The sequence below is a fragment of the Mesoplodon mirus genome (assembly GCF_964341445.2).
Source record: "Mesoplodon mirus genome assembly, chromosome: 11".
Lineage (NCBI taxonomy): Eukaryota > Metazoa > Chordata > Mammalia > Artiodactyla > Ziphiidae > Mesoplodon > Mesoplodon mirus.
The window spans coordinates 93,206,521-93,228,880 of record NC_138987.1 but is presented as its reverse complement, the minus strand read 5'-3'; the positions used below and the strand labels follow the sequence as shown (position 1 = coordinate 93,228,880).

General features: G+C 40.9%; 1 protein-coding gene across 1 annotated transcript; it reads left to right on the top strand.

The window, feature by feature from the left end:
- Nucleotides 1-2,176: 2,176 nt before the first annotated feature.
- On the top strand, nt 2,177-22,318 carry DDX47 (DEAD-box helicase 47). The gene is made up of 12 exons (XM_082637083.1): nt 2,177-2,282; nt 2,961-3,054; nt 13,297-13,485; nt 13,946-14,017; nt 14,236-14,354; nt 15,900-15,971; nt 16,097-16,213; nt 16,767-16,913; nt 17,462-17,599; nt 19,263-19,333; nt 19,911-20,040; nt 21,737-22,318. The coding sequence occupies exons 1-12, from the start codon at nt 2,196-2,198 to the stop codon at nt 21,866-21,868; spliced, it is 1,368 nt and encodes a 455-aa protein (XP_082493209.1). The 5' UTR covers nt 2,177-2,195; the 3' UTR covers nt 21,869-22,318.
- The last annotated feature ends 42 nt before the right edge of the window (nt 22,319-22,360 follow it).

The following is a 22,360-nucleotide window of genomic DNA, read 5'->3' as shown; positions in this document are numbered from 1 at the left end:
AAAATTTATTATTTATTTTTGGCTGCATTGGGTCTTTGTTGCGGTGCACGGGCTTCTCATTGCGGTGGCCTCTCGTGTTGTGGAGCACGTGCTCTAGGCGCGCAGGCTTCAGCGGTTGTGGCTTGCAGGCTTAGCTGCTCCACGGCATGTGGGATCCTTCCGGACCAGGGCTCAAACCCGTGTCCCCTGCATTGGCAGGGGAGCTCCCAACCACTGCGCCACCAGGGAAGCCCCAAGGTTTAATTTCTTTTAAAAAATCAAAAGAAAAAGATAAACTTTTAAGTCCAAGAAAATATTTTAATATATATTAATATATTTATCTTTATATTAAGGCAGTCATAAACTATAATTTTTACTAGATATTTTTGTGCGTTTGGAGGAAGGGGCACATGAAGGCCTATGAAAACCTTTCGCAGGGAGAGGGATAAACCAAGACTTTGGGATTAATGGATACACACTACTATATATAAGATAGACAAACAAGGACCTACTGTATAGCACAGGGAACTATATTCAGTATCTTGTAATAACCTATAATGGAAAAGAATCTGAAAAGGAATATGATATGTATAAATGAATCACTTTGTTGTACACCTGAAACTAATACAACATTGTAAATCAACTGTACTTCAATAAAAAAATTGAAATTAAAAAAAAAAAACCTTGGGGGCCTCTCTGGTGGCGCAGTGGTTGAGAGTCCGCCTGCTGATGCAGGGGACACGGGTTCGTGCCCCGGTCTGGGAGGATCCCACATGCCGCGGAGCGGCTGGGCCCGTGAGCCATGGCCGCTGAGCCTGCGCGTCCGGAGCCTGTGCTCCGCAACGGGAGAGGCCACAACAGTGAGAGGCCCGCATACCGCAAAAAAAAACAAAAAACAAAAAAACAAAACCTTGCAGAGGGAGATAGGGTCAGTCACTTTGACCCCTCCTTCTGGGGCCCGTGTATTGTTTCAGGCCTGCTTTGCCCCTTATTTTGAGTGTTTATTTGGATTTCCTCTTTAACCTTTCTCATTGTTCTGCAAGTACAGGATATGACATGGTTCAGTTACTAGAATGGACCTCTATTATTTCCACAACCAGAACGTAAATATCCAAACTACTCCAGACTTGGTAGGAATAGTCAAAAGCAGACAGTCCTCTCGGCTGGAATCCGCCTGTGCTTACCCTGCTGGTCTGACGTGAATCCTGTCATCGAGGTGGGCACTGGCACCAGAGGAAGTTTGAAAAAGAGCCCATGTCTGATTACCCAAGAACACACAGAAGAACTTTTTCCTGGCTAAAATGAGCAGAGTTTGCTATTATAACAGCAGCTTGGTGGTTTAAATCAGTTTCCCTTTAGAGCAGCCCCAGAGCCCCAGAAATCTTAGGCCTAATTTCTTTTTCGCTCCTGTAACTCATTTGACCAAAACTTAGGTAACTTCAGACCCGGTATTATACACAGTTTTATAGTCCTCCCAATTGTTTCCATCTGGGTCCCCTTTTCCAGGCCTCTTCACTCTGCTTCCCTCAGTTTTACGATTGAGTCTTTCACCTTTTCCCAGCACTTTTCATTCCCATTCCACTCTCCTACATGAAATCAGAGTGTGAGCCTAAGGGAAGCAAAGTAAGTCCTTCTCTCTTTGTTTTTTTTTGTTTTTTTTACGCGGGCCTCTCACTATTGTGGCCTCTCCCGTTGCGGAGCACAGGCTCCGGACGCACAGGCTCAGTGGCCATGGCTCACGGGCCCAGCCACTCGGCGGCATGTGGGATCTTCCCGGACTGGGGCACGAACCCGTGTCCCCTGCATTGGCAGGCGGACTCTCAACCACTGCGCCACCAGGGAAGCCCTCTCAAGATATTATTGAATAAATGAATGAAATAATATTTATAATAAATAAATAGTACTGTAATATGAACATGTTCAAAACTCTATGGTTAGAAGAGGGAGGAACACAGCGGTTGTGAAAGGTGGGGAAAACTTTCTAAAGGGACCTAAAGGGCAGATTAGTCGTCCTGGTCATCAGGCCCTTCTGCACTTGGCTTAGCTCCACAACTCCAAACGCTTATACCCACACCTAATTTTTTTTTTTAACTGCTTTTCCGCGAAACCCCGCCATGCCCGCAGGGGGCGCTCACAACACGCCACCCGGGAGAACGAGAACTACATTTCCCAGCATCCCGCGCGCCGCCGACCCACCTCCGGAGCCCGCGGATAACATGGCGGCGTCCGAGGAGTGCGATTCACCAGCTGAGGTGCCCCAGATGGCGGTGGAGGAGGCGGAAACGAAGACATTTAAAGACCTGGTAAGAGTGATGACGCCGGTTTTCCTTTTTCCTGCTGGCGCCAGGCGCGGGCAGGGTCCGGTTGCCTTTGATACCGGCCGCTGGTGTGCAAAAAACAGCCGGGGCCTAGCTCAGGTTTACCCCGGGATGTCCAAAGCTCGGGTTCCGGACGAGCTCCCTCTGCTCTGAGTTTGGGTGGTGGGAGGGCGGCCGGTGCCCGGGAGCCCCCATTTGCCCTTTTGAACTCCACCTTGGTGTGGCAGTGTTGTGTCTGTGCAGGATGTTGTCCATGCGGCGAATCCGATTTTTGTGCATCTTGGGTTTCGGATTCAGATGAACCGGTATTGAATTCTGACCCAGTCACTGACTAGAGGCAAGTTATCTCGGTGCCTCACTTTCCACATCTGTAAATTGGGGATTATGATAAGTACCGCATAGAGTTGTGAAGATTAAATGAAGTGACACAGGCAAAGAACTTGGTTTGGTCCCGGGCGAGTGGAGAGTGATTGCTAAGTCTTAAGTTCCTGTCCCAGTTCTCAGAGTTAAGGAGAAGACTGAGTAGACTCACAATAAAAACCTCTTGAATCAAAGCGTAGGGGACGCACATGTCACCAGCAAGGCGGCCCTAACAGTCATTTAATTGTGTGGGAGGTGAGTGTGTGTTTTTCTTTGGTAAACTGTGTTTTTCTGAATTCTAAGGGTGTGACAGATGTGTTGTGTGAAGCTTGTGACCAGTTGGGATGGACAAAGCCAACAAAGATCCAGATTGAAGCTATTCCTTTGGCCTTACAGGGTAGGTTGAAATTAAGTATGTGGCCTGTTTCAGATTCAGTATGAAGTTACACATATTCAATTAAATACCACTTTTGAGAGCTATTGCTTTGCATACGTCAAGTGAAATAAAATATGGTCCCTAAAGATAAAAAAGTTGTGGCTTATTGGTTTTTGAAACAGTAATTCTCCAGTTTTATGGAGCTTACTTTTTACGAGGGGGTTTGTTGTCTTCTCCTGTTTTTCTAGCTTTTTCTTTCTCAGTTTCTTTTGGCTCTTTTCCCTTTGCCTTGCGGTGTTAATTCTGTCTTTATCCTTTTTTCTCACTCTAAAATGTTAACTAAGATTTCTCATCCAGTTCTGAAGCTTTAATACTGTCTGCATCAGTGAGTTTCAGCCAGTGCTCATTAGAATCACCTGTGGAACTTTTAAAACACTAGCGATTTCTGGGCTCCAACCTAGACCTTCTGAATTGGAATTTCCAGGCATGGGACCTAGGCATATATAGATAGTTTTGTACAGATACAAAACTTAATAGTTCTGGGACTTCCCTGGTGGTCCAGTGGTTAAGAATCCTCCTGCCAATGCAGGGGGCATGGGTTTGAGCCCTGGTCCGGCAAGATCCCACATGCCGTGGAGCAACTAAGCCCGTGCACCACAACTACTGAGCCTGCACTCTAGAGCCCATGTGCCACAACTACTGAAGCCTGCGTGCCTAGAGCCTGCAGCAAGAGAAGCCTGTGCACTGCAACAAAGGGTAGCCCCTGCTTGCCGTAACTAGAGAAAACCTGTGCACAGCAATGAAGGCCCAGTGCAGCCAAAAGTTAAAAAAAAAAAATAATAATAATAATAATTAATTAAAAAAAACATAATTGTTTATTCTAATTGGTCTGCCCCTGGGGGAGCACACATGAGCACTGGTCAGATGCTCATGGCTCCCATGTCTATATTTCTAGCCCACACTTCTTCACTGAGCTCCAAACAAGTATGTCCAACTGGTTTTTAGATATTTTTCTCTAAGCTTAATGCAGGAATCTCAAATTCCCTATGTCCAAAACAGAGTCCTTATTTTTCTCACCAGAACTAATTTCTCTGTAGCCTTTATCTCAGTTTATGGCTTTTGAGTTTCCCAAGCTAGAAACCTCTGTGTCAATCACATTTTCTTTTGTTACTTTCTTTTATTTCTTTATTTTCTTGAAGTATAGTTGATTTACAATGTTGTGTTAATTTCTCTTTCCTTTTTTTTTTGGGAAGTCGCATGAAGAAAGAAAACGTATTCAATATATTTTTAACAATTTTGAGAATACATGAACTTTACGTTTATATTTGCAAAACTGTACATGGAAAATATGATGAGAATAAATAACAGGTCAACAGTACTAACACCGGCACAAACAATAAATTGTGTACATCACACCTATGAACTTTCTCCATAAGAATGACTCCAAAGGTCTATAGAAACAAAATAACACTCACAAGAGAGGTTAGTTTGTTAATAATCATATATGTGTTGATTCAAATAAATTAGAATTTCATGTTGTAATGCTTTGTCTGTAACGTTCCAATTCTCATACAACTTGAGTTTATGATCCAACACTGCTTAGTCCTTCGGAGTCTCAGCAACAACACAGACTTTTACAGCTTGATGATTTTTCAAGTCTCTAACCAGCCACGTAACATTTAACGTCAGGCCTAGTGTTACGGAAGCAGCTCTTGGAAAACCGCCTAAAGAGGGCTTGAGATCCCCAGGCAGAGCCTGGTGTTTAAGGTTGAAAGGCAGTCTGCGATAAAGTAGCAAAGTTGAGCCTTTGATTTATTTCTTTATTTTAAATTAATTAATTAGCTAATCTATTTATTCATTTATTTTGGTTGGGCATTGGGTTGTCTGCCTGACAGAGAGCATCCTTCCTCAGGAAATTCTGCTCTTGCCCACTAAGGGAGAACAGAATAGTCAGGAAAGGCATGGGTGACCTTTTTAATTTTTCCAATATGATACAGTATAACATGTCTCCTCAGAACTCTGATTACAAAGGAAAATTCCCCACTGCAGTCTGGTGTGCCATCCCATTATTCAGTTTTAGAAGCATAAAATGAGCCTCAAGGCAAGACATCAGAGAGCTCACTTAACGCATATTCTCCAACATAAAGACAAAAATATAAATGGAAGAATGGAAGGAAGGAAGGGAGGGAGGGAGGGAGGGAGGGAGGAAGGTCTTATTGTTCCACATTGTTTTGGCTATTATCAACTTCTGTTAGATGTTTCCTTCTTTCTCTCCAAGGTGTATGAAACCTAGGAAGCTGTATGTGCCAAACATTTGTCAGGCAATGTGGTCCTAATTATATAGCTATTATTTGAACAAAATTCCAATCACTAATGTTAACAGCAGGTTATCTGCCTATGGCCTAGAGATTTGAATCTATACTGTACTATTAACTTTTATTGTATATAAATGAAAATTTGAAATTCATAATTATTCTGTTATTTGAAATCCCATCACAGTTTACATATCTGTATCTATACATGTGATCTTATATAATCTTTATCGTATCAGTTTTACAGTAAACAATGTGATCTTTCTGCCTCAAGCTTTATTGCCAACTTAATGGGAAATGCACTTATTTTGATGACCAAAAATTACCCCCCAAAATTGGATGCAAATTTGTCCAGTGGAGTATCATATTCTGACTCTGTAGTTGACTCAACTTAAGGATTTCGATTTATTTTATTCCTACTTACTTCAACTTGATGTGCTCGATAGCCCATTTTTATGCCAACTATCTGCAGGAAAACAAAAAGAATAGTAAAAATCATTAATCACGGCATCTTGTTCATGTTCTAAACTGAGAGCAAAAGTTATGCAAATCGAGTATCTGTCCTATTTCTCTGAATATAATCAACAGTAACAATTTTAAATGCCTGTTTAAAGAATTGTAAGAAATAATTTCAATAAGTTTTATCTATGACTTTTTTTTAAACATCTTTATTGGAGTATAATTGCTTTACATTGTTGCGTTAGTTTCTGCTGTATAACAAAGTGAATCAGCTATACATATACATATATCCCCATATCCCCTCCCTCTTGTGTCTCCCTCCCACCCTCCCTATCCCACCCCTCTAGGTGGTCACAAAGCATGGCCTGATCTCCCTGTGCTATGCAGCTGCTTCCCACTAGCTATCTGTTTTACATTTGGTATGTATATATGTCAATGCCACTCTCTCACTTCATCTCAGCTTACCCTTCCCCCTCCCCGTGTCCTCAAGTCCATTTTGTATGTCTGCATCTTTATTCCTGTCCTGTCCCTAGATTCTTAGAACTGGTTTTTTTTTTTTTAGATTCCATATATATGTGTTAGTATATGGTATTTGTTTTTCTCTTCCTGACTTACTTCACTCTGAAGGACAGATTCTAGGTCCATCCACCTCATTACAAATAATTCAATTTCATTTCTTTTTATGGCTGAGTAATATTCCATTGTATATATGTGCCACATCTTCTTTAGCCATTCATCTGTCAGTGGACACTTAGGTTGCTTCCATGTCCTGGCTATTGTAAATAGTGCTTCAGTGAACATTGTGGTACATGTCTCTTTTTGAATTATGGTTTTCTCAGGGTATATGCCCAGTAGTGGGATTGCTGGGTCATATGGTAGTTCTATTTGTAGTTTTTTAAGGAACCTCCATACTGTTCTCCATAGTGGCTGTATCAATTTACATTCCCACCAACAGTGCAAGAGGGTTCCCTCTTCTCCATACCGTCTCCAGCATTTATTTTTTGTAGATGTTTTGATGATGGCCATTCTGACCGGTGTGAGGTGATACCTCATTGTAGTTTTGATTTGCATTTCTCTAATGATTAGTGATGTTGAGCATCTTTTCATGTGTTTGTTGGCAATCTGTATATCTTATTTGGAGAAATGTCTGTTTAGGTCATCTGCCCATTTTTGGATTGGGTTGTTGTTTTTTTGATATTGAGCTGCATGAGCTGCTTGTATATTTTGGAGATTAATCCTTTGTTAATGCTTCATTTGCAAATATTTTCTCCCATTCTGCGGGGTGTCTTTTCATCTTGTTTATGGTTTCCTTTGATGTGCAAAAGCTTTGAAGTTTCATTAGGTCCCATTTGTTTATTTTTGTTTTTATTTCCATTTCTCTAGGAGGTGGGTCAAAAAGGATCTTGCTGTCATAGAGTGTTCTGCCTATGTTTTCCTGTAAGAGTTTTATAGTGTCTGGGCTTACATTTAGGTCTTTAATCCATTTTGTGTTTATTTTTATATATGGTGTTAGGGAGTGTTCTAATTTCATTCTTTTACATGTAGCTGTCAAATTTTCCCAGCACCACTTATTGAAGAGGCTGTCTTTTCTCCATTGTACATTCTTGCTTCCTTTATCAAAGATGAGGTAACCATATGTACATGGGTTTATCTCTGGGCTTTCTACCCTTTTCCATTGAGCTATACTTATTTTTGTGCCAGTACCATACTGTCTTGATTACTGTAGCTTTGTAGTATAGTCTAAAGTCCGGGAGCCTGATTCCTCCAGCTCCGTTTTTCTTTCTCAGGATTGCTTTGGCTATTCGGGGTCTTTTGTGTTTCCATACAAATTGTGAATTTTTTGTTCTAGTTCTGTGAAAAATGCCATCGGTAGTTTGATAGGGATTGCACTGAATCTGTAGATTGCTTTGGGTAATATAGTCATTTTCAGAACGTTGATTCTTCCAGTCCAAGAACATGGTATATCTCTCCATCTGTTTGTATCACCTCTAATTTCTTTCATCAGTGTCTTATAGTTTTCTGCATACAGGTCTTTTGTCTCCTTAGGTAGGTTTATTCCTAGGTATTTTATTCTTTTTGTTGCAGTAGTGAATGGGAGTGTTTCCTTAATTTCTCTTTCACATTTTTCATCATTAGTCTGTAGGAATGCAAGAGATTTCTGTGCATTAATTTTGTATCCTGCTAATTTACCAGATTCATTGATTAGCTCTAGTAGTTTTCTGTTAGTATCTTTAGGAATCTCTATGTATAGTATCGTGTCATCTGCAAACAGTGACAGTTTTACTTCTTCTTTTCTGATTTGGATTCCTTTTATTTCTTTTTCTTCTCTATTTGGTCTGGCTAAAACTCCCAAAACTATGTTGAATAATAGTGGTGAGAGTGGGCAACCTTGTCTTGTTCCTGATCTTAGTGGAAATGGTTTCAGTTTTTCACCATTGAGAATGATGTTGGCTTTGGATTTGTCATATATGGCCTTTATTAAAGGGTAAGGTCCCTCTATGCCTACTTTCTGGAGAGTTTTTATCATAAATGGGTGTTGAATTTTGTCAAAAGCTTTCTCTGCATCTATTGATGATCATATGGTTTTTATCCTTCAATTTGTTAATATGGTTTATCACATTGATTGATTTGCATATATTGAAGAATCCTTGCATTCCTGGGATAAACCCCACTTCATCATGGTGTATGATCCTTTTAATGTGTTGCTGGATTCTGTTTGCTAGTATTTTGTTGACGATTTTTGCATCTATGTTTATCAGTGACATTGGCCTGTAGTTTTCTTTTTTTGTAACATCTTTGTCTGGTTTTGGTATCAGGGTGATGGTGGCCTCGTAGAATGAGTTTGGGAGTGTCCCTCCCTCTGTTATATTTTGGAAGAGTTTGAGAAGCATAGGTGTTAGCTCTTCTCTAAATGTTTGATAGAATTCACCTGTGAATCCATCTGGTCCTGGTCTTTTGTTTGTTGGAAGATTTTTAATCACAGTTTCAATTTCAGTGCTTGTGATTGACCTGTTTATATTTTCTCTTTCTTCCTGGTTCAGTCTCAGAAAGTTGTGCTTTTCTAAGAATTTGTCCATTTCTTCCAGGTTGTCCATTTTATTGGCATATAGTTGCTTGCAGTAATCTGTCATGATCTTTTACATTTCTGCAGTGTCAGTTGTTACTTCTTTTTCATTTCTAATTCTGTGGATTTGAGTCTTCTCCCTTTTTTTCTTGATGAGTCTGGCTAATGGTTTGTCAATTTTGTTTATCTTCTCAAAGAACCAGCTTTTAGATTTTTTGATCTTTGCTCTCATTTCCTTCATTTCTTTTTCATTTATTTCTGATCTGATCTTTATGATTTCTTTCCTTCTGCTAACTTTGGGTTTTTTTTGTTGTTGTTGTTGTTCTTCTTTCTCTAATTGCTCTAGGTGTAAGGTTAGGTTGTGTATTTGAGATTTTTCTTGTTTCTTGAGGTAGGATTGTATTGCTATAAACTTCCCTCTTAGAACTGCTTTTCCTGCATCCCATAGGTTTTGGTCCGTCATGTTTTCATTGTCATTTGTTTCTAGGTATTTTTTGATTTCCTCTTTGATTTCTTCAGTGATCCCTTGGGTTATTTAGTAGCATATTTTTTAGGCTCTATGTGTTTATATTTTTTACAGGTTTTTTCCTGTAATTGATATCTAGTCTCATAGCATTGTGGTCAGAAAAGATACTTGATACGATTTCAATTTTCTTAAATTTACCAAGGCTTGATTTGTGACTCAAGATATGATCTCTCCTGGAGAATGTTCCATGAGCACTTGAGAAGAAAGTATATTCTGTTGATTTTGGATGGAATGTCATAAGTATCAATTAAGTCCCTCTTGTTTAGTGTATCATTTAAAGCTTGTGTTTCCTTATTTATTTTCATTTTGGTTGATCTGTCCATTGGTGAAAGTGGGGTGTTAAAGTCCCCTACTATTATTGTGTTACTGTCAATTTCCCCTTTTATGGCTGTTAGCATTAGCCTTATGTATTGAGGTGCTCCTATGTTGGGTGCATAAATATTTACAATTGTTATATCTTCTTGGATTGATCCCTTGATCATTATGTAGTGTCCTTGTTTGTCTCTTGTAATAGTCTTTATTTTAAAGACTATTTTGTCTGATATGAGAATTGCTACTCCAGCTTTCCTTTGATTTCCATTTGCATGGAATATCTTTTTCCATCCCCTCACTTTCAGTCTGTATGTGTCCCTAAGTCTGAAGTGAGTCTCTTGTAGACAGCATATATATGGGTCTTGTTTTTGTATCCATTCAGTCAGTCTATGTCTTTTGGATGGAGCATTTAATCCATTTACATTTAAGGTAATTATCAGTATGTATGTTCCTGTTACCATTTTCTTAATTGTTTTGGGTTTGTTATTGTACGTCTTTTCCTTCTCTTGTGTTTCCTGCCTAGAGAAGTTCCTTTAGCATTTGCTGTAAAGCTGGTTTCTTGGTGCTCAGTTCTCTTAACTTTTGCTTGAATATAAAGCTTTTGATTTCTCCATCGAATCTGAATAAGATCCTTGCTGGGTAGAGTAATGTTGGTTGTAGGTTTTTCCCTTTCATCACTTTAAATATGTCCTGCCACTCCCTCTGGCTTGCAGAGTTTCTGCTGAAAGATCAGCTGTTAACGTTATGGGGATTCCCTTGTATGTTATTTGTTGCTTTTCCCTTGCTGCTTTTAATATTTTTTCTTTGTCTTTAATTTTTGATAGTTTGATTAAGATGTGTCTTGGTGAATTTCTCCTTGGATTTATCCTGTATGGGACTCTCTGCTTCCTGGACTTGATTGACTATTGCCTTTCCCATGTTTGGGAAGTTTTCAACTATAATCTCTTCAAATATTTTCCGCATCCCTTCCTTTTTCTCTTCTTCCATGGGACCCCTATTATTTGAATGTTGGTGCGTTTAATGTTGTTCCAGAGGTCTCTGAGACTGTCCTCAATTCTTTTCTTTCTTTATTCTGCTCTGTAGTAGTTATTTCCACTATTTTATCTTCCAGGTCACTTATCCGTTCTTCTGCCTCAGTTATTCTGCTATTGATCCCTTCTAGAGAATTTTTAATTTCATTTGTTGTGTTGTTCATCATTGTTTGTCTTCTCTTTAGTTCTTCTACATCTTTGTTAAATGTGTCTTTTATTTTCTCCATTCTATTTCCAAGATTTTGGATCATTTTTACTATCATTACTCTGAATTCTTTTTCAGGTAGACTGCCTATTTCCTCTTCATGTGTTTGGTCTGGTGGGTTTTTACCTTGCTCCTTCATCTGCTGTGTGTTTCTCTGTCTTCTCATTTTGCTTAACTTACTGTGTTTGGGGTCTCCTTTTCGCAGGCTGTAGGTTCGTAGTTCCCGTTGTTTTTGGTGTGTAACCCCAGTGGGTGAGGTTGGTTCACTGGGTTGTGTAGGCTTCCTGGTGGAGGGGACTGGTGCCTGTGTTCTGGTGGATGAGGTTGGATCTTGTCTTTCTGGTGGGCAGGTCCACATCCAGTGGTGTGTTTTGGGGTGTCTGTGAACTTATTATGATTTTAGGCAGCCTCTCTGCTAATGGGTGGGGTTGTGTTCCTGTCTTGCTAGTTGTTTGGCATGAGGTATCCAGCACTGGAGCTTGCTGGTCGTTGAGTGGAGCTGCGTCTTAGCGTTGAGACGGAGATCTCTGGGAGAGCTCTCACCGATTGATATTACGTGGAGCTGGGAGGTCTCTGGTGGACCAATGTCCTGAACTCAGCTCTCCCACCTCAGAGGCTCAGGCCTGACATCCGGCCCGAGCACCAAGACCCTGTTAGCCACATGGCTCAACTTGGTACGAGGGATGCTTGCCAGTGAACTAAGGTGCGAAAAAGACACAACGCATAAATACCAAAGGTGTTGCCTGCGGTGCCAACTCTCTGGTTCCACGGACCTCTTTCTTTACTTTGTAGTTCTCACTTCGGCTGGCCTCCATTCAGGTCACCATCATAGCTCCCCTGGTACCCTAACTGAGCTCTCATTTTCCTGTGTGTTCCCCATTCTGCCCTTTAGTTCATTTTAAGTTGTAGGGAAGAGAGTCATATTCAGGTTACCTCAGGGAAAGGAGGTTATTGCAGGGTTATTCTCTATGTAAGGAAGCTTTAGCAGTCAACTGTGGAAGTCATTACTCGACAGGAAGGCTTCCCACTGGGTGCTGTCCTAGTGTTCAGCTACTTTGGGGGCTGCAGCCAGCATAGAGGCGGTGGTCTTGGCTTGGAAATTGATTGCCAAATCTTCTCAGTTTTGGCTTGATTGGTGATAACAAACCATCGGGACCCATTCTTAAGGTGTTACTTCTGGCATTCTTCCCTCAGAAGGAGCAGTGTAAATGGCTGTACTGTTAAGCTCCTTGGGTCCTTCTTATGCCATCAGGCCTAGGGTTTATCTTCTTAATGAATAACATTGGTCATGATATTCCCTGCTTAACATCCTTCAGTTCCTCTCTCTTATAGGAAGATGTCAAAACTCCTTAGCATGGCTGTGGGTTTCCTTTTTCTTCTCCCTTTCCCCCTTGACTTCTGTGTTCTGGCCACGTTGTACTTCTCCCTCTCTGAACTCATGCTGTGTTCTTTTTTTTTTTTTTTTTTAATTTATTTATTTTTGGCTGCATTGGGTCTTCGTTGCCGTGTGCGGGCTTCCTCTAGTTGTGGAGAGCAGGGGCTACTCTTCGTTGCGGTGCGCAGGCTTCACATTGCGGCGGCTCCTCTTGTTGCAGAGCATGGGCTCTAGAGCTCAGGCTCAGTAGTTGTGGCGCACGGGCTTAGTTGCTCTACGGCATTTGGGATCTTCCCGGACCAGGGCTCGAACCCGGGTCCCCTGCATCGGCAGGCGGATTCTTAATCACTGCGCCACCAGGGAAGCCGCATGCTGCGTTCTTTTTTTTTTTTTTTTTTTTTTTTTTGCTGTACGCGGGCCTCTCACTGCCGTGGCCTCTCCCGTTGCGGAGCACAGGCTCCGGACACACAGGCTCCGCGGCCATGGCTCGCGGGCCCAGCCGCTCCGCGGCATGTGGGATCCTCCGGGACCGGGGCACGAACCCGTGTCCCCTGCATCAGCAGGCGGACTCCCAACCACTGCGCCACCAGGGAAGCCCCATGCTGCGTTCTTTAAAGCGTCTTTCCTCATACGGGACTGCCCTTCCTTTCCTGCTTTGCTTCCTTCCAGATTTAATTTACTCATCACCTCTGTTAACCTTTCCTGACTCCTCCTGGCAGTAGGTTGCTCGTTCCTTTTTGTTCTCACTGTATCCTGTAGGGACCTATCGTATTAGAACATATTTGCGTATTTCACCCCTGGATTTTGAGCTAATTTAAGACAGAGACTGTGTCTTCTGTCTCATCAACCTCCCCCTCCCCTGAATTCATCCAATATTTATTCATGGTCTACTTTGTGCCAGCATTGGGTCCTTGTGGAATAATGTGGATATGGTGCAGAGGGCATTTCTTTGCTCTTAGGTGTTTTCTTTGTCTTCTAGGTCGTGATATTATTGGGCTGGCGGAAACCGGCTCTGGGAAGACGGGGGCCTTTGCTCTGCCCATCTTGAATGTGCTGCTGGAGACGCCCCAGCGTTTGTTTGCCTTAGTTCTCACCCCCACTCGGGAGCTAGCCTTTCAGATCTCAGAGCAGTTTGAAGCCCTGGGGTCTTCTATTGGGGTGCAATGTGGTAAGTGTGGAGAGGAAAGGAATCTTCAGAATTTCTTCACAGTTTGAGAATGAGTGGGGGGGGGCTTCCCTGGTGGCACAGTGGTTGAGAGTCCGTCTGCTGATGCAGGGGACATGGGTTCGTGCCCCGGTCCGGGAAGATCCCACATGCCACGGAGCGGCTGGGCCCATGAGCCATGACCACTGAGCCTGCGTGTCCGGAGCCTGTGCTCTGCAACGGGAGGGGCCACAGCAGTGAGAGGCCCGCGTACCGCAAAAAAAAAAAAAAAAGAGAGAGAGAGAGAATGAGTGTGAAAGGAGAATGGAAGGAAGTGTCATTAACATAAGTTCATTGACCTAGCTTCGGGGAAAGTTGTAATTGTAAGGGAAGAAAAATCAAAGTGGAAATGTGTCATTGGCTTTACAGTAAACTATGGAAAAAAATTAAGGATCTCTTTTCAATGTACTTTTTCTTTCTGTAGCTGTGATTGTAGGTGGAATTGATTCAATGTCTCAATCTCTGGCCCTGGCCAAAAAGCCACATATAGTAATAGGTGAGTAATGACAACGGTAAAAGACAGTGGTGATGATGAATTGGAGAAAATCTACTGATATTGGGTGTAACTTCTTTGTGCAGAAAGAGTTCAAAGAATGGATTTAATTTTTTGTTTAATTTTTTTTAATTTCTGAAATTCTGGTTGGGAGGGGGTGGTCACTTTCTTTCTGTCCTTTTTCTTAAACATTGCCCTCTCTCCTCAACTTTTCTTGTTAGCAACTCCTGGTCGGCTGATTGACCACTTGGAAAATACAAAAGGTTTCAACTTAAGAGCTCTCAAGTATTTGGTCATGGATGAAGCAGACCGAATATTGAATATGGATTTTGAGACAGAGGTGAGCTCTCAACATCTTTCCTCTTCCTAGAGCATCTCAAAATCTGTTCAAAATCTGGTTCATTACATACCTGCTTTTGTGGGGCACTTACCATTGTTGGTTAATTTAACATCTCTCTGCTTTTTTCATTCTTGATGCTCTTTACACTGTCACTGCCTCAGCATTCTCTTTATTTTTATTTTTTCTTTCTTTTTTATTGAAGGATAGTTGATTTATAATATATTATTTTTAGGTGTGCAACGTAGTGATTCAATATTTCTGTAGATTATACTCCATTTAAAATTATTACAAAATAATGGCTATATTTCCCTGTGCTGTACAATATATCCTTGTTGCTTTTAAATTAAATTAAATTTAATTAATTTTTTACTGCAGTATAGTTAATTTACAATGTTGTGTTTCTGGTGTACAGCAAAGTGATTCAGTTATACATACATATATAAATATGTGTATATATATACATATATATATGTGTGTGTATGTGTGTATATACATAAACCTACACAAACTCCTAATTTATCCTTCCCTCTTTTCCCCTTTGGTAACCATAAGTTTGTTTTCTATGTCTGTGAATGTGTTTCTGTTTTGTAAATAAGTTCATTTGTATCATATTTTAGATTCCACATATAAGTGATATGTGATATTTGTCTTTGTCTGACTTCCCTTAGTATGATAATCTCTAGGTCCATCCATGTGGCTGCAAATGGCATTATTTCATACTTTTTTATGGCTGAGTAGTATTCCATTCTGTATATATACCACATCTTCTTTATCCATTCATCTGTCGATGGACATTTAGGTTGCTTCCATCTCTTGGATATTGTAAGTAGTCTCAGCATCCTCTTTCAAATATAGTCTGACTTGGGGGGCGAGGGATAAGTTAGGAATATGGGATTAACATACACACACTCCTATATATAAAATAGATAAACAACAAGGACCTACTGTATAGCACAGGGAGCTATATTCAATATCTTGTAATAACCTATAATGGAAAAGAATCTGAAAAAGTGTAAATATGTATGTATGTGTAACTGAATCACTTTGCTGTACACCTGAAACACTGTAAATCAACTATATGTCAATTAAAAAAGACCGTTGGGAAAAAAAACATATATATATATGCATACATACATACGTACATACATACAGACTGACTTTGATTTCAGAGATGAGAAATGCCAAAACCAGATTTTCTCTTTCCATTTCATTTGATCTCAGCCTCTTCCATCTTTTCTTTGATGACCCATTCATCATAGCCTATTTAGTTGATTCATGCTTATTCTTGACTTTTCTCTCAGATTAGCTCTACTCTGCGGATTTAAGCTGTTCTTTTCTCTGACTGGCGTTGTTTTTTGATAGCATCTGGTATGGTATCAAATAGTAACTATTCAGTCAGTTTTCGCTGAACTGAATCAACGTTCTGAGTCCCCACATCCCCACAGTGATGTATGTAGTTTGGTACCCGTCGTCTCCTTCACAAGCAGCATTTGCAGGTGTCCCGTCTAAATGTCATGTTGGTTTCCTTTGCTCTTTCTGCCTTAGGTTGACAAGATCCTGAAAGTGATTCCCCGAGATCGGAAAACATTTCTCTTCTCTGCTACGATGACCAAGAAGGTGAACTTTTCTAGGACTTCTCTTTTCTTCTTTATAAGAATTGATAAATAGAAACAGTCACAGTGACAATAATAAAAATAGAGTATTTAGGAATCAGTGTACTATTGTAGGTTTTCTTTCTTCAGGTGCAAAAACTTCAGCGAGCAGCGCTGAAGAATCCTGTGAAATGTGCTGTTTCCTCTAAATACCAGACGGTTGAGAAGTTACAGCAATATTATCTTTTTATTCCTTCTAAGTTCAAGGTAAAGTGTTTGCTTTGATCATTCCTGCCTCTCCCTCTCCTCCTTCACCAAGACATCTGAAAATGTGTCAACTCTTGATTAGCTAAGAGCTGTGCTACAGATTGGAGTCCTTTCTGTTTGTTTTAGAGCTCATGCCATGCTTATATTTATCACTGATAAAGTCAAACATTCCGGGAATTCACAACATATTAAACCACAGTAATGAAGTCATGATACAATCCCTTTCTAACCCATCCTTGAGGTAGTTTTTCTTTTGCCTGCTTATTATGTGGCTTTTTTATGGACAAGGGACCCTAGTTTTGTGCTTTGATGTCAGGGCTTTGCGTGCTTGCTGAGTACAGATCTCCTTGTGCTTGGCTTCAGGCTGTGTGTGAAACTCATGGTTCACAGAGATGATAATGATAATGCCAGTTAAGGAGTGCAAAGCTGGCGGCTGGGGGTCTGGATAACTGAGAAGCAGCTATGGGCTTAGTCTTTTACATAACTTATATGCCCAGGACGCCAGCCTTCTTCCAGGTTCAGTTACATATATTGTTTTGGTTTTGTGACTTAGGATACCTACCTGGTTTATATTCTAAATGAATTGGCTGGAAACTCCTTTATGATATTCTGCAGCACCTGTAACAATACTCAGAGGACAGCTTTGCTACTCCGAAATCTTGGATTCACTGCCATTCCCCTCAATGGACAGATGAGTCAGGTAACTGTTCTTTGGAATCATTAGTGGTGAACTGGGGGCATGAGAAAGCTAAACCTTGTAGCAGGAGATTTCTGCAATAGCAACACATGACACTAATGCATCTTCCCATAGTTGTCCTGATTTTATGGGCATTAAAGTTGCTTTGGATGCTACTTCCTCCTTTCAAGATAGCAAGAGGCTCAAATTAGAATATTCCACAGGTAGTTGTCTGGGATGGAAGCTACTGAGTTGATTTATTCAGCCCTCATGGTAATAGTGACTCTCTCGTCTCTAAAGACTTTCAATAAATTATTTCCCAATTATCTTTCTGTCATGTTTAACAAACTCTGTTTCATGTTAGTATTTTCTAGCTTTAGTCTTAAATATCTTTTTATTGCTTCCATGTTTCCTTTGGACCTGTGAAGCCTAGTTCAGACTAAGGGGGAAACATCCTTTTAAAAATTTCTCTCTTGGTTCTTGTATTTATTTAGTGTGTCTAGTTTGTGTGTCTTGGATTCCAGGTTTTTCAAGATTAAAATTCTTTCCATTTCTTCTTTTCATCGTCTCAGAGCAAGCGCCTAGGATCGCTTAATAAATTTAAGGCAAAGGCTCGTTCCATTCTTTTAGCAACTGATGTTGCAAGCCGTGGTTTGGACATACCTCATGTGGATGTAGTTGTTAACTTTGACATTCCTACCCATTCGAAGGTGAGTCCTGTTGCTGACCTGACTTTCTAGCCCCAAAGTGTTTTTCTTTTCTCTTTCCTTTTCTTTTCCCCTTCCCTTTCCTTCCCTTTCTTTCTTTTCCTGTCCTTTCCTCCCTCCCTCCCTCCCTTCCTTCCTCTTTCTCTCTCTCTCGCCCACCTCCTTCTTCCTCCTTTTCTTTTCTTTTTTTAAAAATTGAGATGTAATTGACATATAACATTATATTAGTTTCAGGTGTAAAATGTAATGATTTAATATTCGTATATATTGCAGATTGGTCATAGTAAGTCTAGTTAACATCTGTCACCATTCATAATTACGCATTTCTTTTCTTATGATGAGAATTTTCCCTTAGCATTTTCCCTTAGCAACTTTCAAATATGCAGTCCAGTATTATTAACTCTAGTCAGCATGTTGTACATTACATCCCCATGACTTATTTATTTTATAACTGAAATTTGTACCTTTTGCCCCCTTCACCCATTTCACACACACCCATCCCTGCCTCTGGCAACCACCAAATCTGTTCTCTGTATCTGTGAGCTCAGTTTTTTTTGTTTTTGTTTTAGATTCCACATATAAGTGAGATCTCAGTATTTGTCTCTGTCTAACTTATTTCACTTAGCTGAATACCCTCAAGGTCTATCCATGTTGTCACAGATAGAAAGATGTCATTCTTTTTTATGGCTGAATACTATCCCATTGTATCCAAAGTGTATTTCTTAATGGAATGTTTTCTGTCTTTCCTTAGTTACAGTATTGGAGTTTTTTTTGGTGTGTGTGTGTCCTTGATTAGTTAAGTGTCAAAAACAGGGAAAGCTCTAGATCTTTTCATTCTCCTCATCTTGCACATGCCTGTGGATGTGATATTAATGAATGTGAATGAAGGAGCCCAGGAGAGGGGTTAGAGGCTTACCGTCGGAGGCACAGTCGCACCACGTGCTCACCTCTGTCGGTCTAGCTGATGAGAAATGGCAGCCTGTGGTCCTCAGTGTATCCCAGGGTTTCTCAGCCTCGGCACTGTTAACATCTTGGTCTGGGAATTCTTCGTTGCAGGGCTGTCCTTTGCATTGTAGGATGCTTAGCAGAATTCCTGGCTTCTACTCACAGGTGACATTGTGACAACCATATATGTTTCCAGACATTTCCAAATGCCCGCTGGGAGGATGAAACTGACCCCAGTTGAGAACAACTAGTGTGTCTCGACTTCGTATTAAACTGCTGTAGGCAGGGTCCTGTCTCATGATTTTCACAGTAACTCTGTGTGAGTTTGGCCATGTATTTGTGTCCCTGTTTTATAGATACAAACCAGGGTTCAGAGAAGTTCTGGACTTGGAGACAGTTGTGTCGCTGGTCGGTGGGAAAAGCAGATCTGTGACCCAGGTCTGCCTCTAGATCTAGTGCCATTTTCCTCTGCCTGTGCTATGTCCATGGAGATTTGCTTTGTAGATTTGTCTTTCTATAAAAGAAAGGAAAAAGGGGGTCAGCTTTGTGCTGTGAAGAGAATAAGAAAAGTGAAGTCGATTTATCTCTAACAGATCTCCAGTTCATCTCTCCATGTTCCAACACAAATCTGTTTTCTTTCAAAGGTTTGCAGGAAGAATTTACAGACAGCTTTTAATTTATATTCCAGCCAACTCAAAGTTACTTACCGTTTTCGTTTCAGGATTACATCCATCGAGTAGGTCGAACCGCTCGAGCAGGGCGCTCTGGAAAGGCTATTACTTTTGTCACACAGTAAGTGACCCGGCTTTGGGGCAGAGCATTGTAGAGAAGAGAGCAGAACTGTGGGGCAGACAGACTTGCAACCCGACTCCACCACTTACCGTAACCGTCACTGAGCCTCCCTCATCCTGCCTCCATTGTTTGTAAAATAGAAATAATAATACCGACCTAGCAGGGTTTTAATGAAGACTGGAGATGTATATGTAACGAGCATATAGCCTACTACATATGTGTAGTAGAGTACTTGGCATGTAGACGCACACACACAGAAAACCCTGGTATTTCTTGTAAATGCTGGAGCCAGAGAACAGTTACCATTCCCTCAACTCACAGTATTACAATAACTATTTCTGATTTTGTTCTCCAGGGAACAAATTGTTACGTACCCAGGGCTTTTCTGGTAGTAAGGGATATGTTGGGTGGTTTTCTTCTGGGCTGTGCACAGAAGATTGCATGTAGTTATTATTCTGAAAAGGAATAATAGGTTCGATATTGTTGAAAACTGTGGCCCCTGTTGCATCGTAGTTTTGGAATGGACAGACACGTGCATTGTCAGCCAGCCAGAGCCATGGCAGTCTTCCTTTTTCAGATACGACGTGGAACTCTTCCAGCGCATAGAACACTTAATTGGGAAGAAACTGCCTGTCTTTCCAACCCAGGATGACGAGGTTATGATGCTGACAGAACGTGTGACTGAGGCCCAAAGATTTGCCCGAATGGTAAGCGACGCATTTTCTCACCAGCAAAGGAAGTTAACTTACATGCAAGACACTTTATTGTGTTAATCCTCAACTTGGAATATTTTATTCCAAATTTAAGATGAGCATACTAAAGTGCAGATGTAGGTAAGTTGCTTTCGACTGTACAACTAAATGGTTGAATCAGGGTTTGGACTCAGTCTGACCACAGTGACCACATTCCCAGCCACTGTTCATGTTTCACATGAGGCAAGAAAAAAACCTTTGGACTTGAGATCAGGAGGTGCAGCTGTGAACTGTGAGCTTGGACAAGGTGATTCTAACCTCTCGGAATCAGTTCCTCATTTATAGATTAGGAACAATAGTTACCTTGAATACAGGGTTTTATGAGCATCAGTCAAGCTGCTGTAAACAGCGTAGGTACTGATAGTAGCGGTGGCGGTAGGAGTGGCGATGAGAAGGTTCTAGAGGAGCCCCTTCCAAGTGCTGTCTCCTCCCCGGGGTGCTGGTCTGAGGGGTGAAGAAACTTCACCCATGGGGTGCTTTCTGAGTAGCTCAGGTGTGGGCTTGTTTTTGTTTTTCTGCCCACATGGAATTCTTTGCTTGGTATTTTTGTTCATAAAAATATTACATGTGCATTGGGAAACATTTTTAGAAAATACACAAAGGATTAAAATAGTAAGTGAAACACATAAGCCACCCCCCACAGAAAACCATTGATAACAGTTGGCTATTTTTCTTTCTTTAGCCATAATTAGACTTTATCTAATTGTATATGACTTTATCTAAATGCATATCATTTTTCTATTTGAACTAGCAGAGATTCATGCGATCACTTTTCTTTTTTTCACATTTAAACTTTATTCAAAAAGTGTCATCTAGGCTGTGTCTTAGCCCTGAATCGATTCAGTTACCAAACTTTCCTAAACACCAGTGGCAGGCGTAAGCTCTTGGAGTTGTTGCAAGGTCCTTAACAGCCTTCTGACTCGTCAAGGGAAACCAAATCGGGTCTTCTAGACTTTGTATTAGGCATATTTTATTACTTTCCAGTGTTTTGAAAATTGGTAATCTGAGGAGAGAGAATGCAGTTTGTTAAAAATAGCACTGCTTGCAAGTTTAGAAAGTGATATCTTAGACGCTAGCACTTAGAATTCTCATGGGATCATTTCTTAATGGCTGCAGAGAATTCTGTCATGAATATATAATGTGATTTACATTGATGTGTGTTTATGCTTTTCCCAGTTTTTTGTATTTTAATTAGGACTCTGTTGAACATCCTGATATGTACAGCTTGCACACTTGTCTTGTTTCCTTAGAATAAATTCCTAGAAGTAGAATCAATCGTTGGGTGGAGGAGAATACACAGTTAAAATTCGAAGTCATACGTAATGTCAAACTGCCCCCCTAGGAAAGCTAAAGCACTTTTACATGATGAGCGACAGTGTATGTGACTGTCCCCACACCTGACCAGGTCTAGGTATTACCATTCTCTTAAATCTTTGCCAGAATAATAATAATAGCTTATTGTTTTAATCTTCCTGTCTTTGATTACTAGTAAGATTAACATTTTTGTATCTTGGGATTTTGGTCTTACTCCTTTGCTGATGTGAGGTGTTAGGGAGTTACTTAGTGTTTGATTTTAAGGAGCAGAGACCAGGATGTGTCACTCTCAGTGACAGTCCTTCGTTTTCAATCCCATCCTTTGCGTCTCTTGCAGGAGTTAAGGGAGCATGGAGAGAAGAAGAAGCGCTCGTGGGGGGTTGCTGGGGACAATGATGACACGGAGGGTGCAATCGGTGTCAGGAACAAGGTGGCTGGAGGAAAAATGAAGAAACGGAAAGGCCATTAATCTCTTTTATAAAGACTTGATTTCTGCTTTCTGTTCTGTAAAGAGGATTGAAGGAGAGAATGAGACCTCTCCCTCCAGAGTTCTGCAGGCCGAAATCCATCAGAATTGTGTCCAGAATCTGCCCCGCTCACTCAGTGCTCATCCCCCTTTCCGTGTGTTAGAACATCGTTGCCTGCAGAATATTTTTGAAGTGCTGATGTCAAGACTCGTACTGTTCTTCAGCTTTTGGTTCCTTGCTCCTGACACTAGTAAGATGTGCTCTCCTATCCCTTCCCACAGACCTGTGCTTTTCTCAGCTGCACGTCGAGGACTGGGCTAATGAAGCCCTTGACCTGTAATTGTAAAGGAAAGGAGCTTCTAGATCTAAAAACAGTGGTACTTCCGCAGTCTCTGCTTGTGTTTCATGAGACCAAATGGGAAATAATAAATTTAAATATTATTTTTTAAAAATTCAAACTCCTTGAGGACCTTTTTGGGTTACAGACTTTACAG

Bases quoted from the DNA above. Each gene is read 5' to 3' on its own strand.
- DDX47 (XM_082637083.1), top strand. From the start codon at position 2,196: ATGGCGGCGTCCGAGGAGTGCGATTCACCAGCTGAGGTGCCCCAGATG. The intron at 2,283-2,960 runs GTAAGAGTGATG...CTGAATTCTAAG, and splicing joins CGAAGACATTTAAAGACCTG to GGTGTGACAGATGTGTTGTG. The intron at 16,214-16,766 runs GTAAAGTGTTTG...TTTGTGACTTAG, and splicing joins TTATTCCTTCTAAGTTCAAG to GATACCTACCTGGTTTATAT.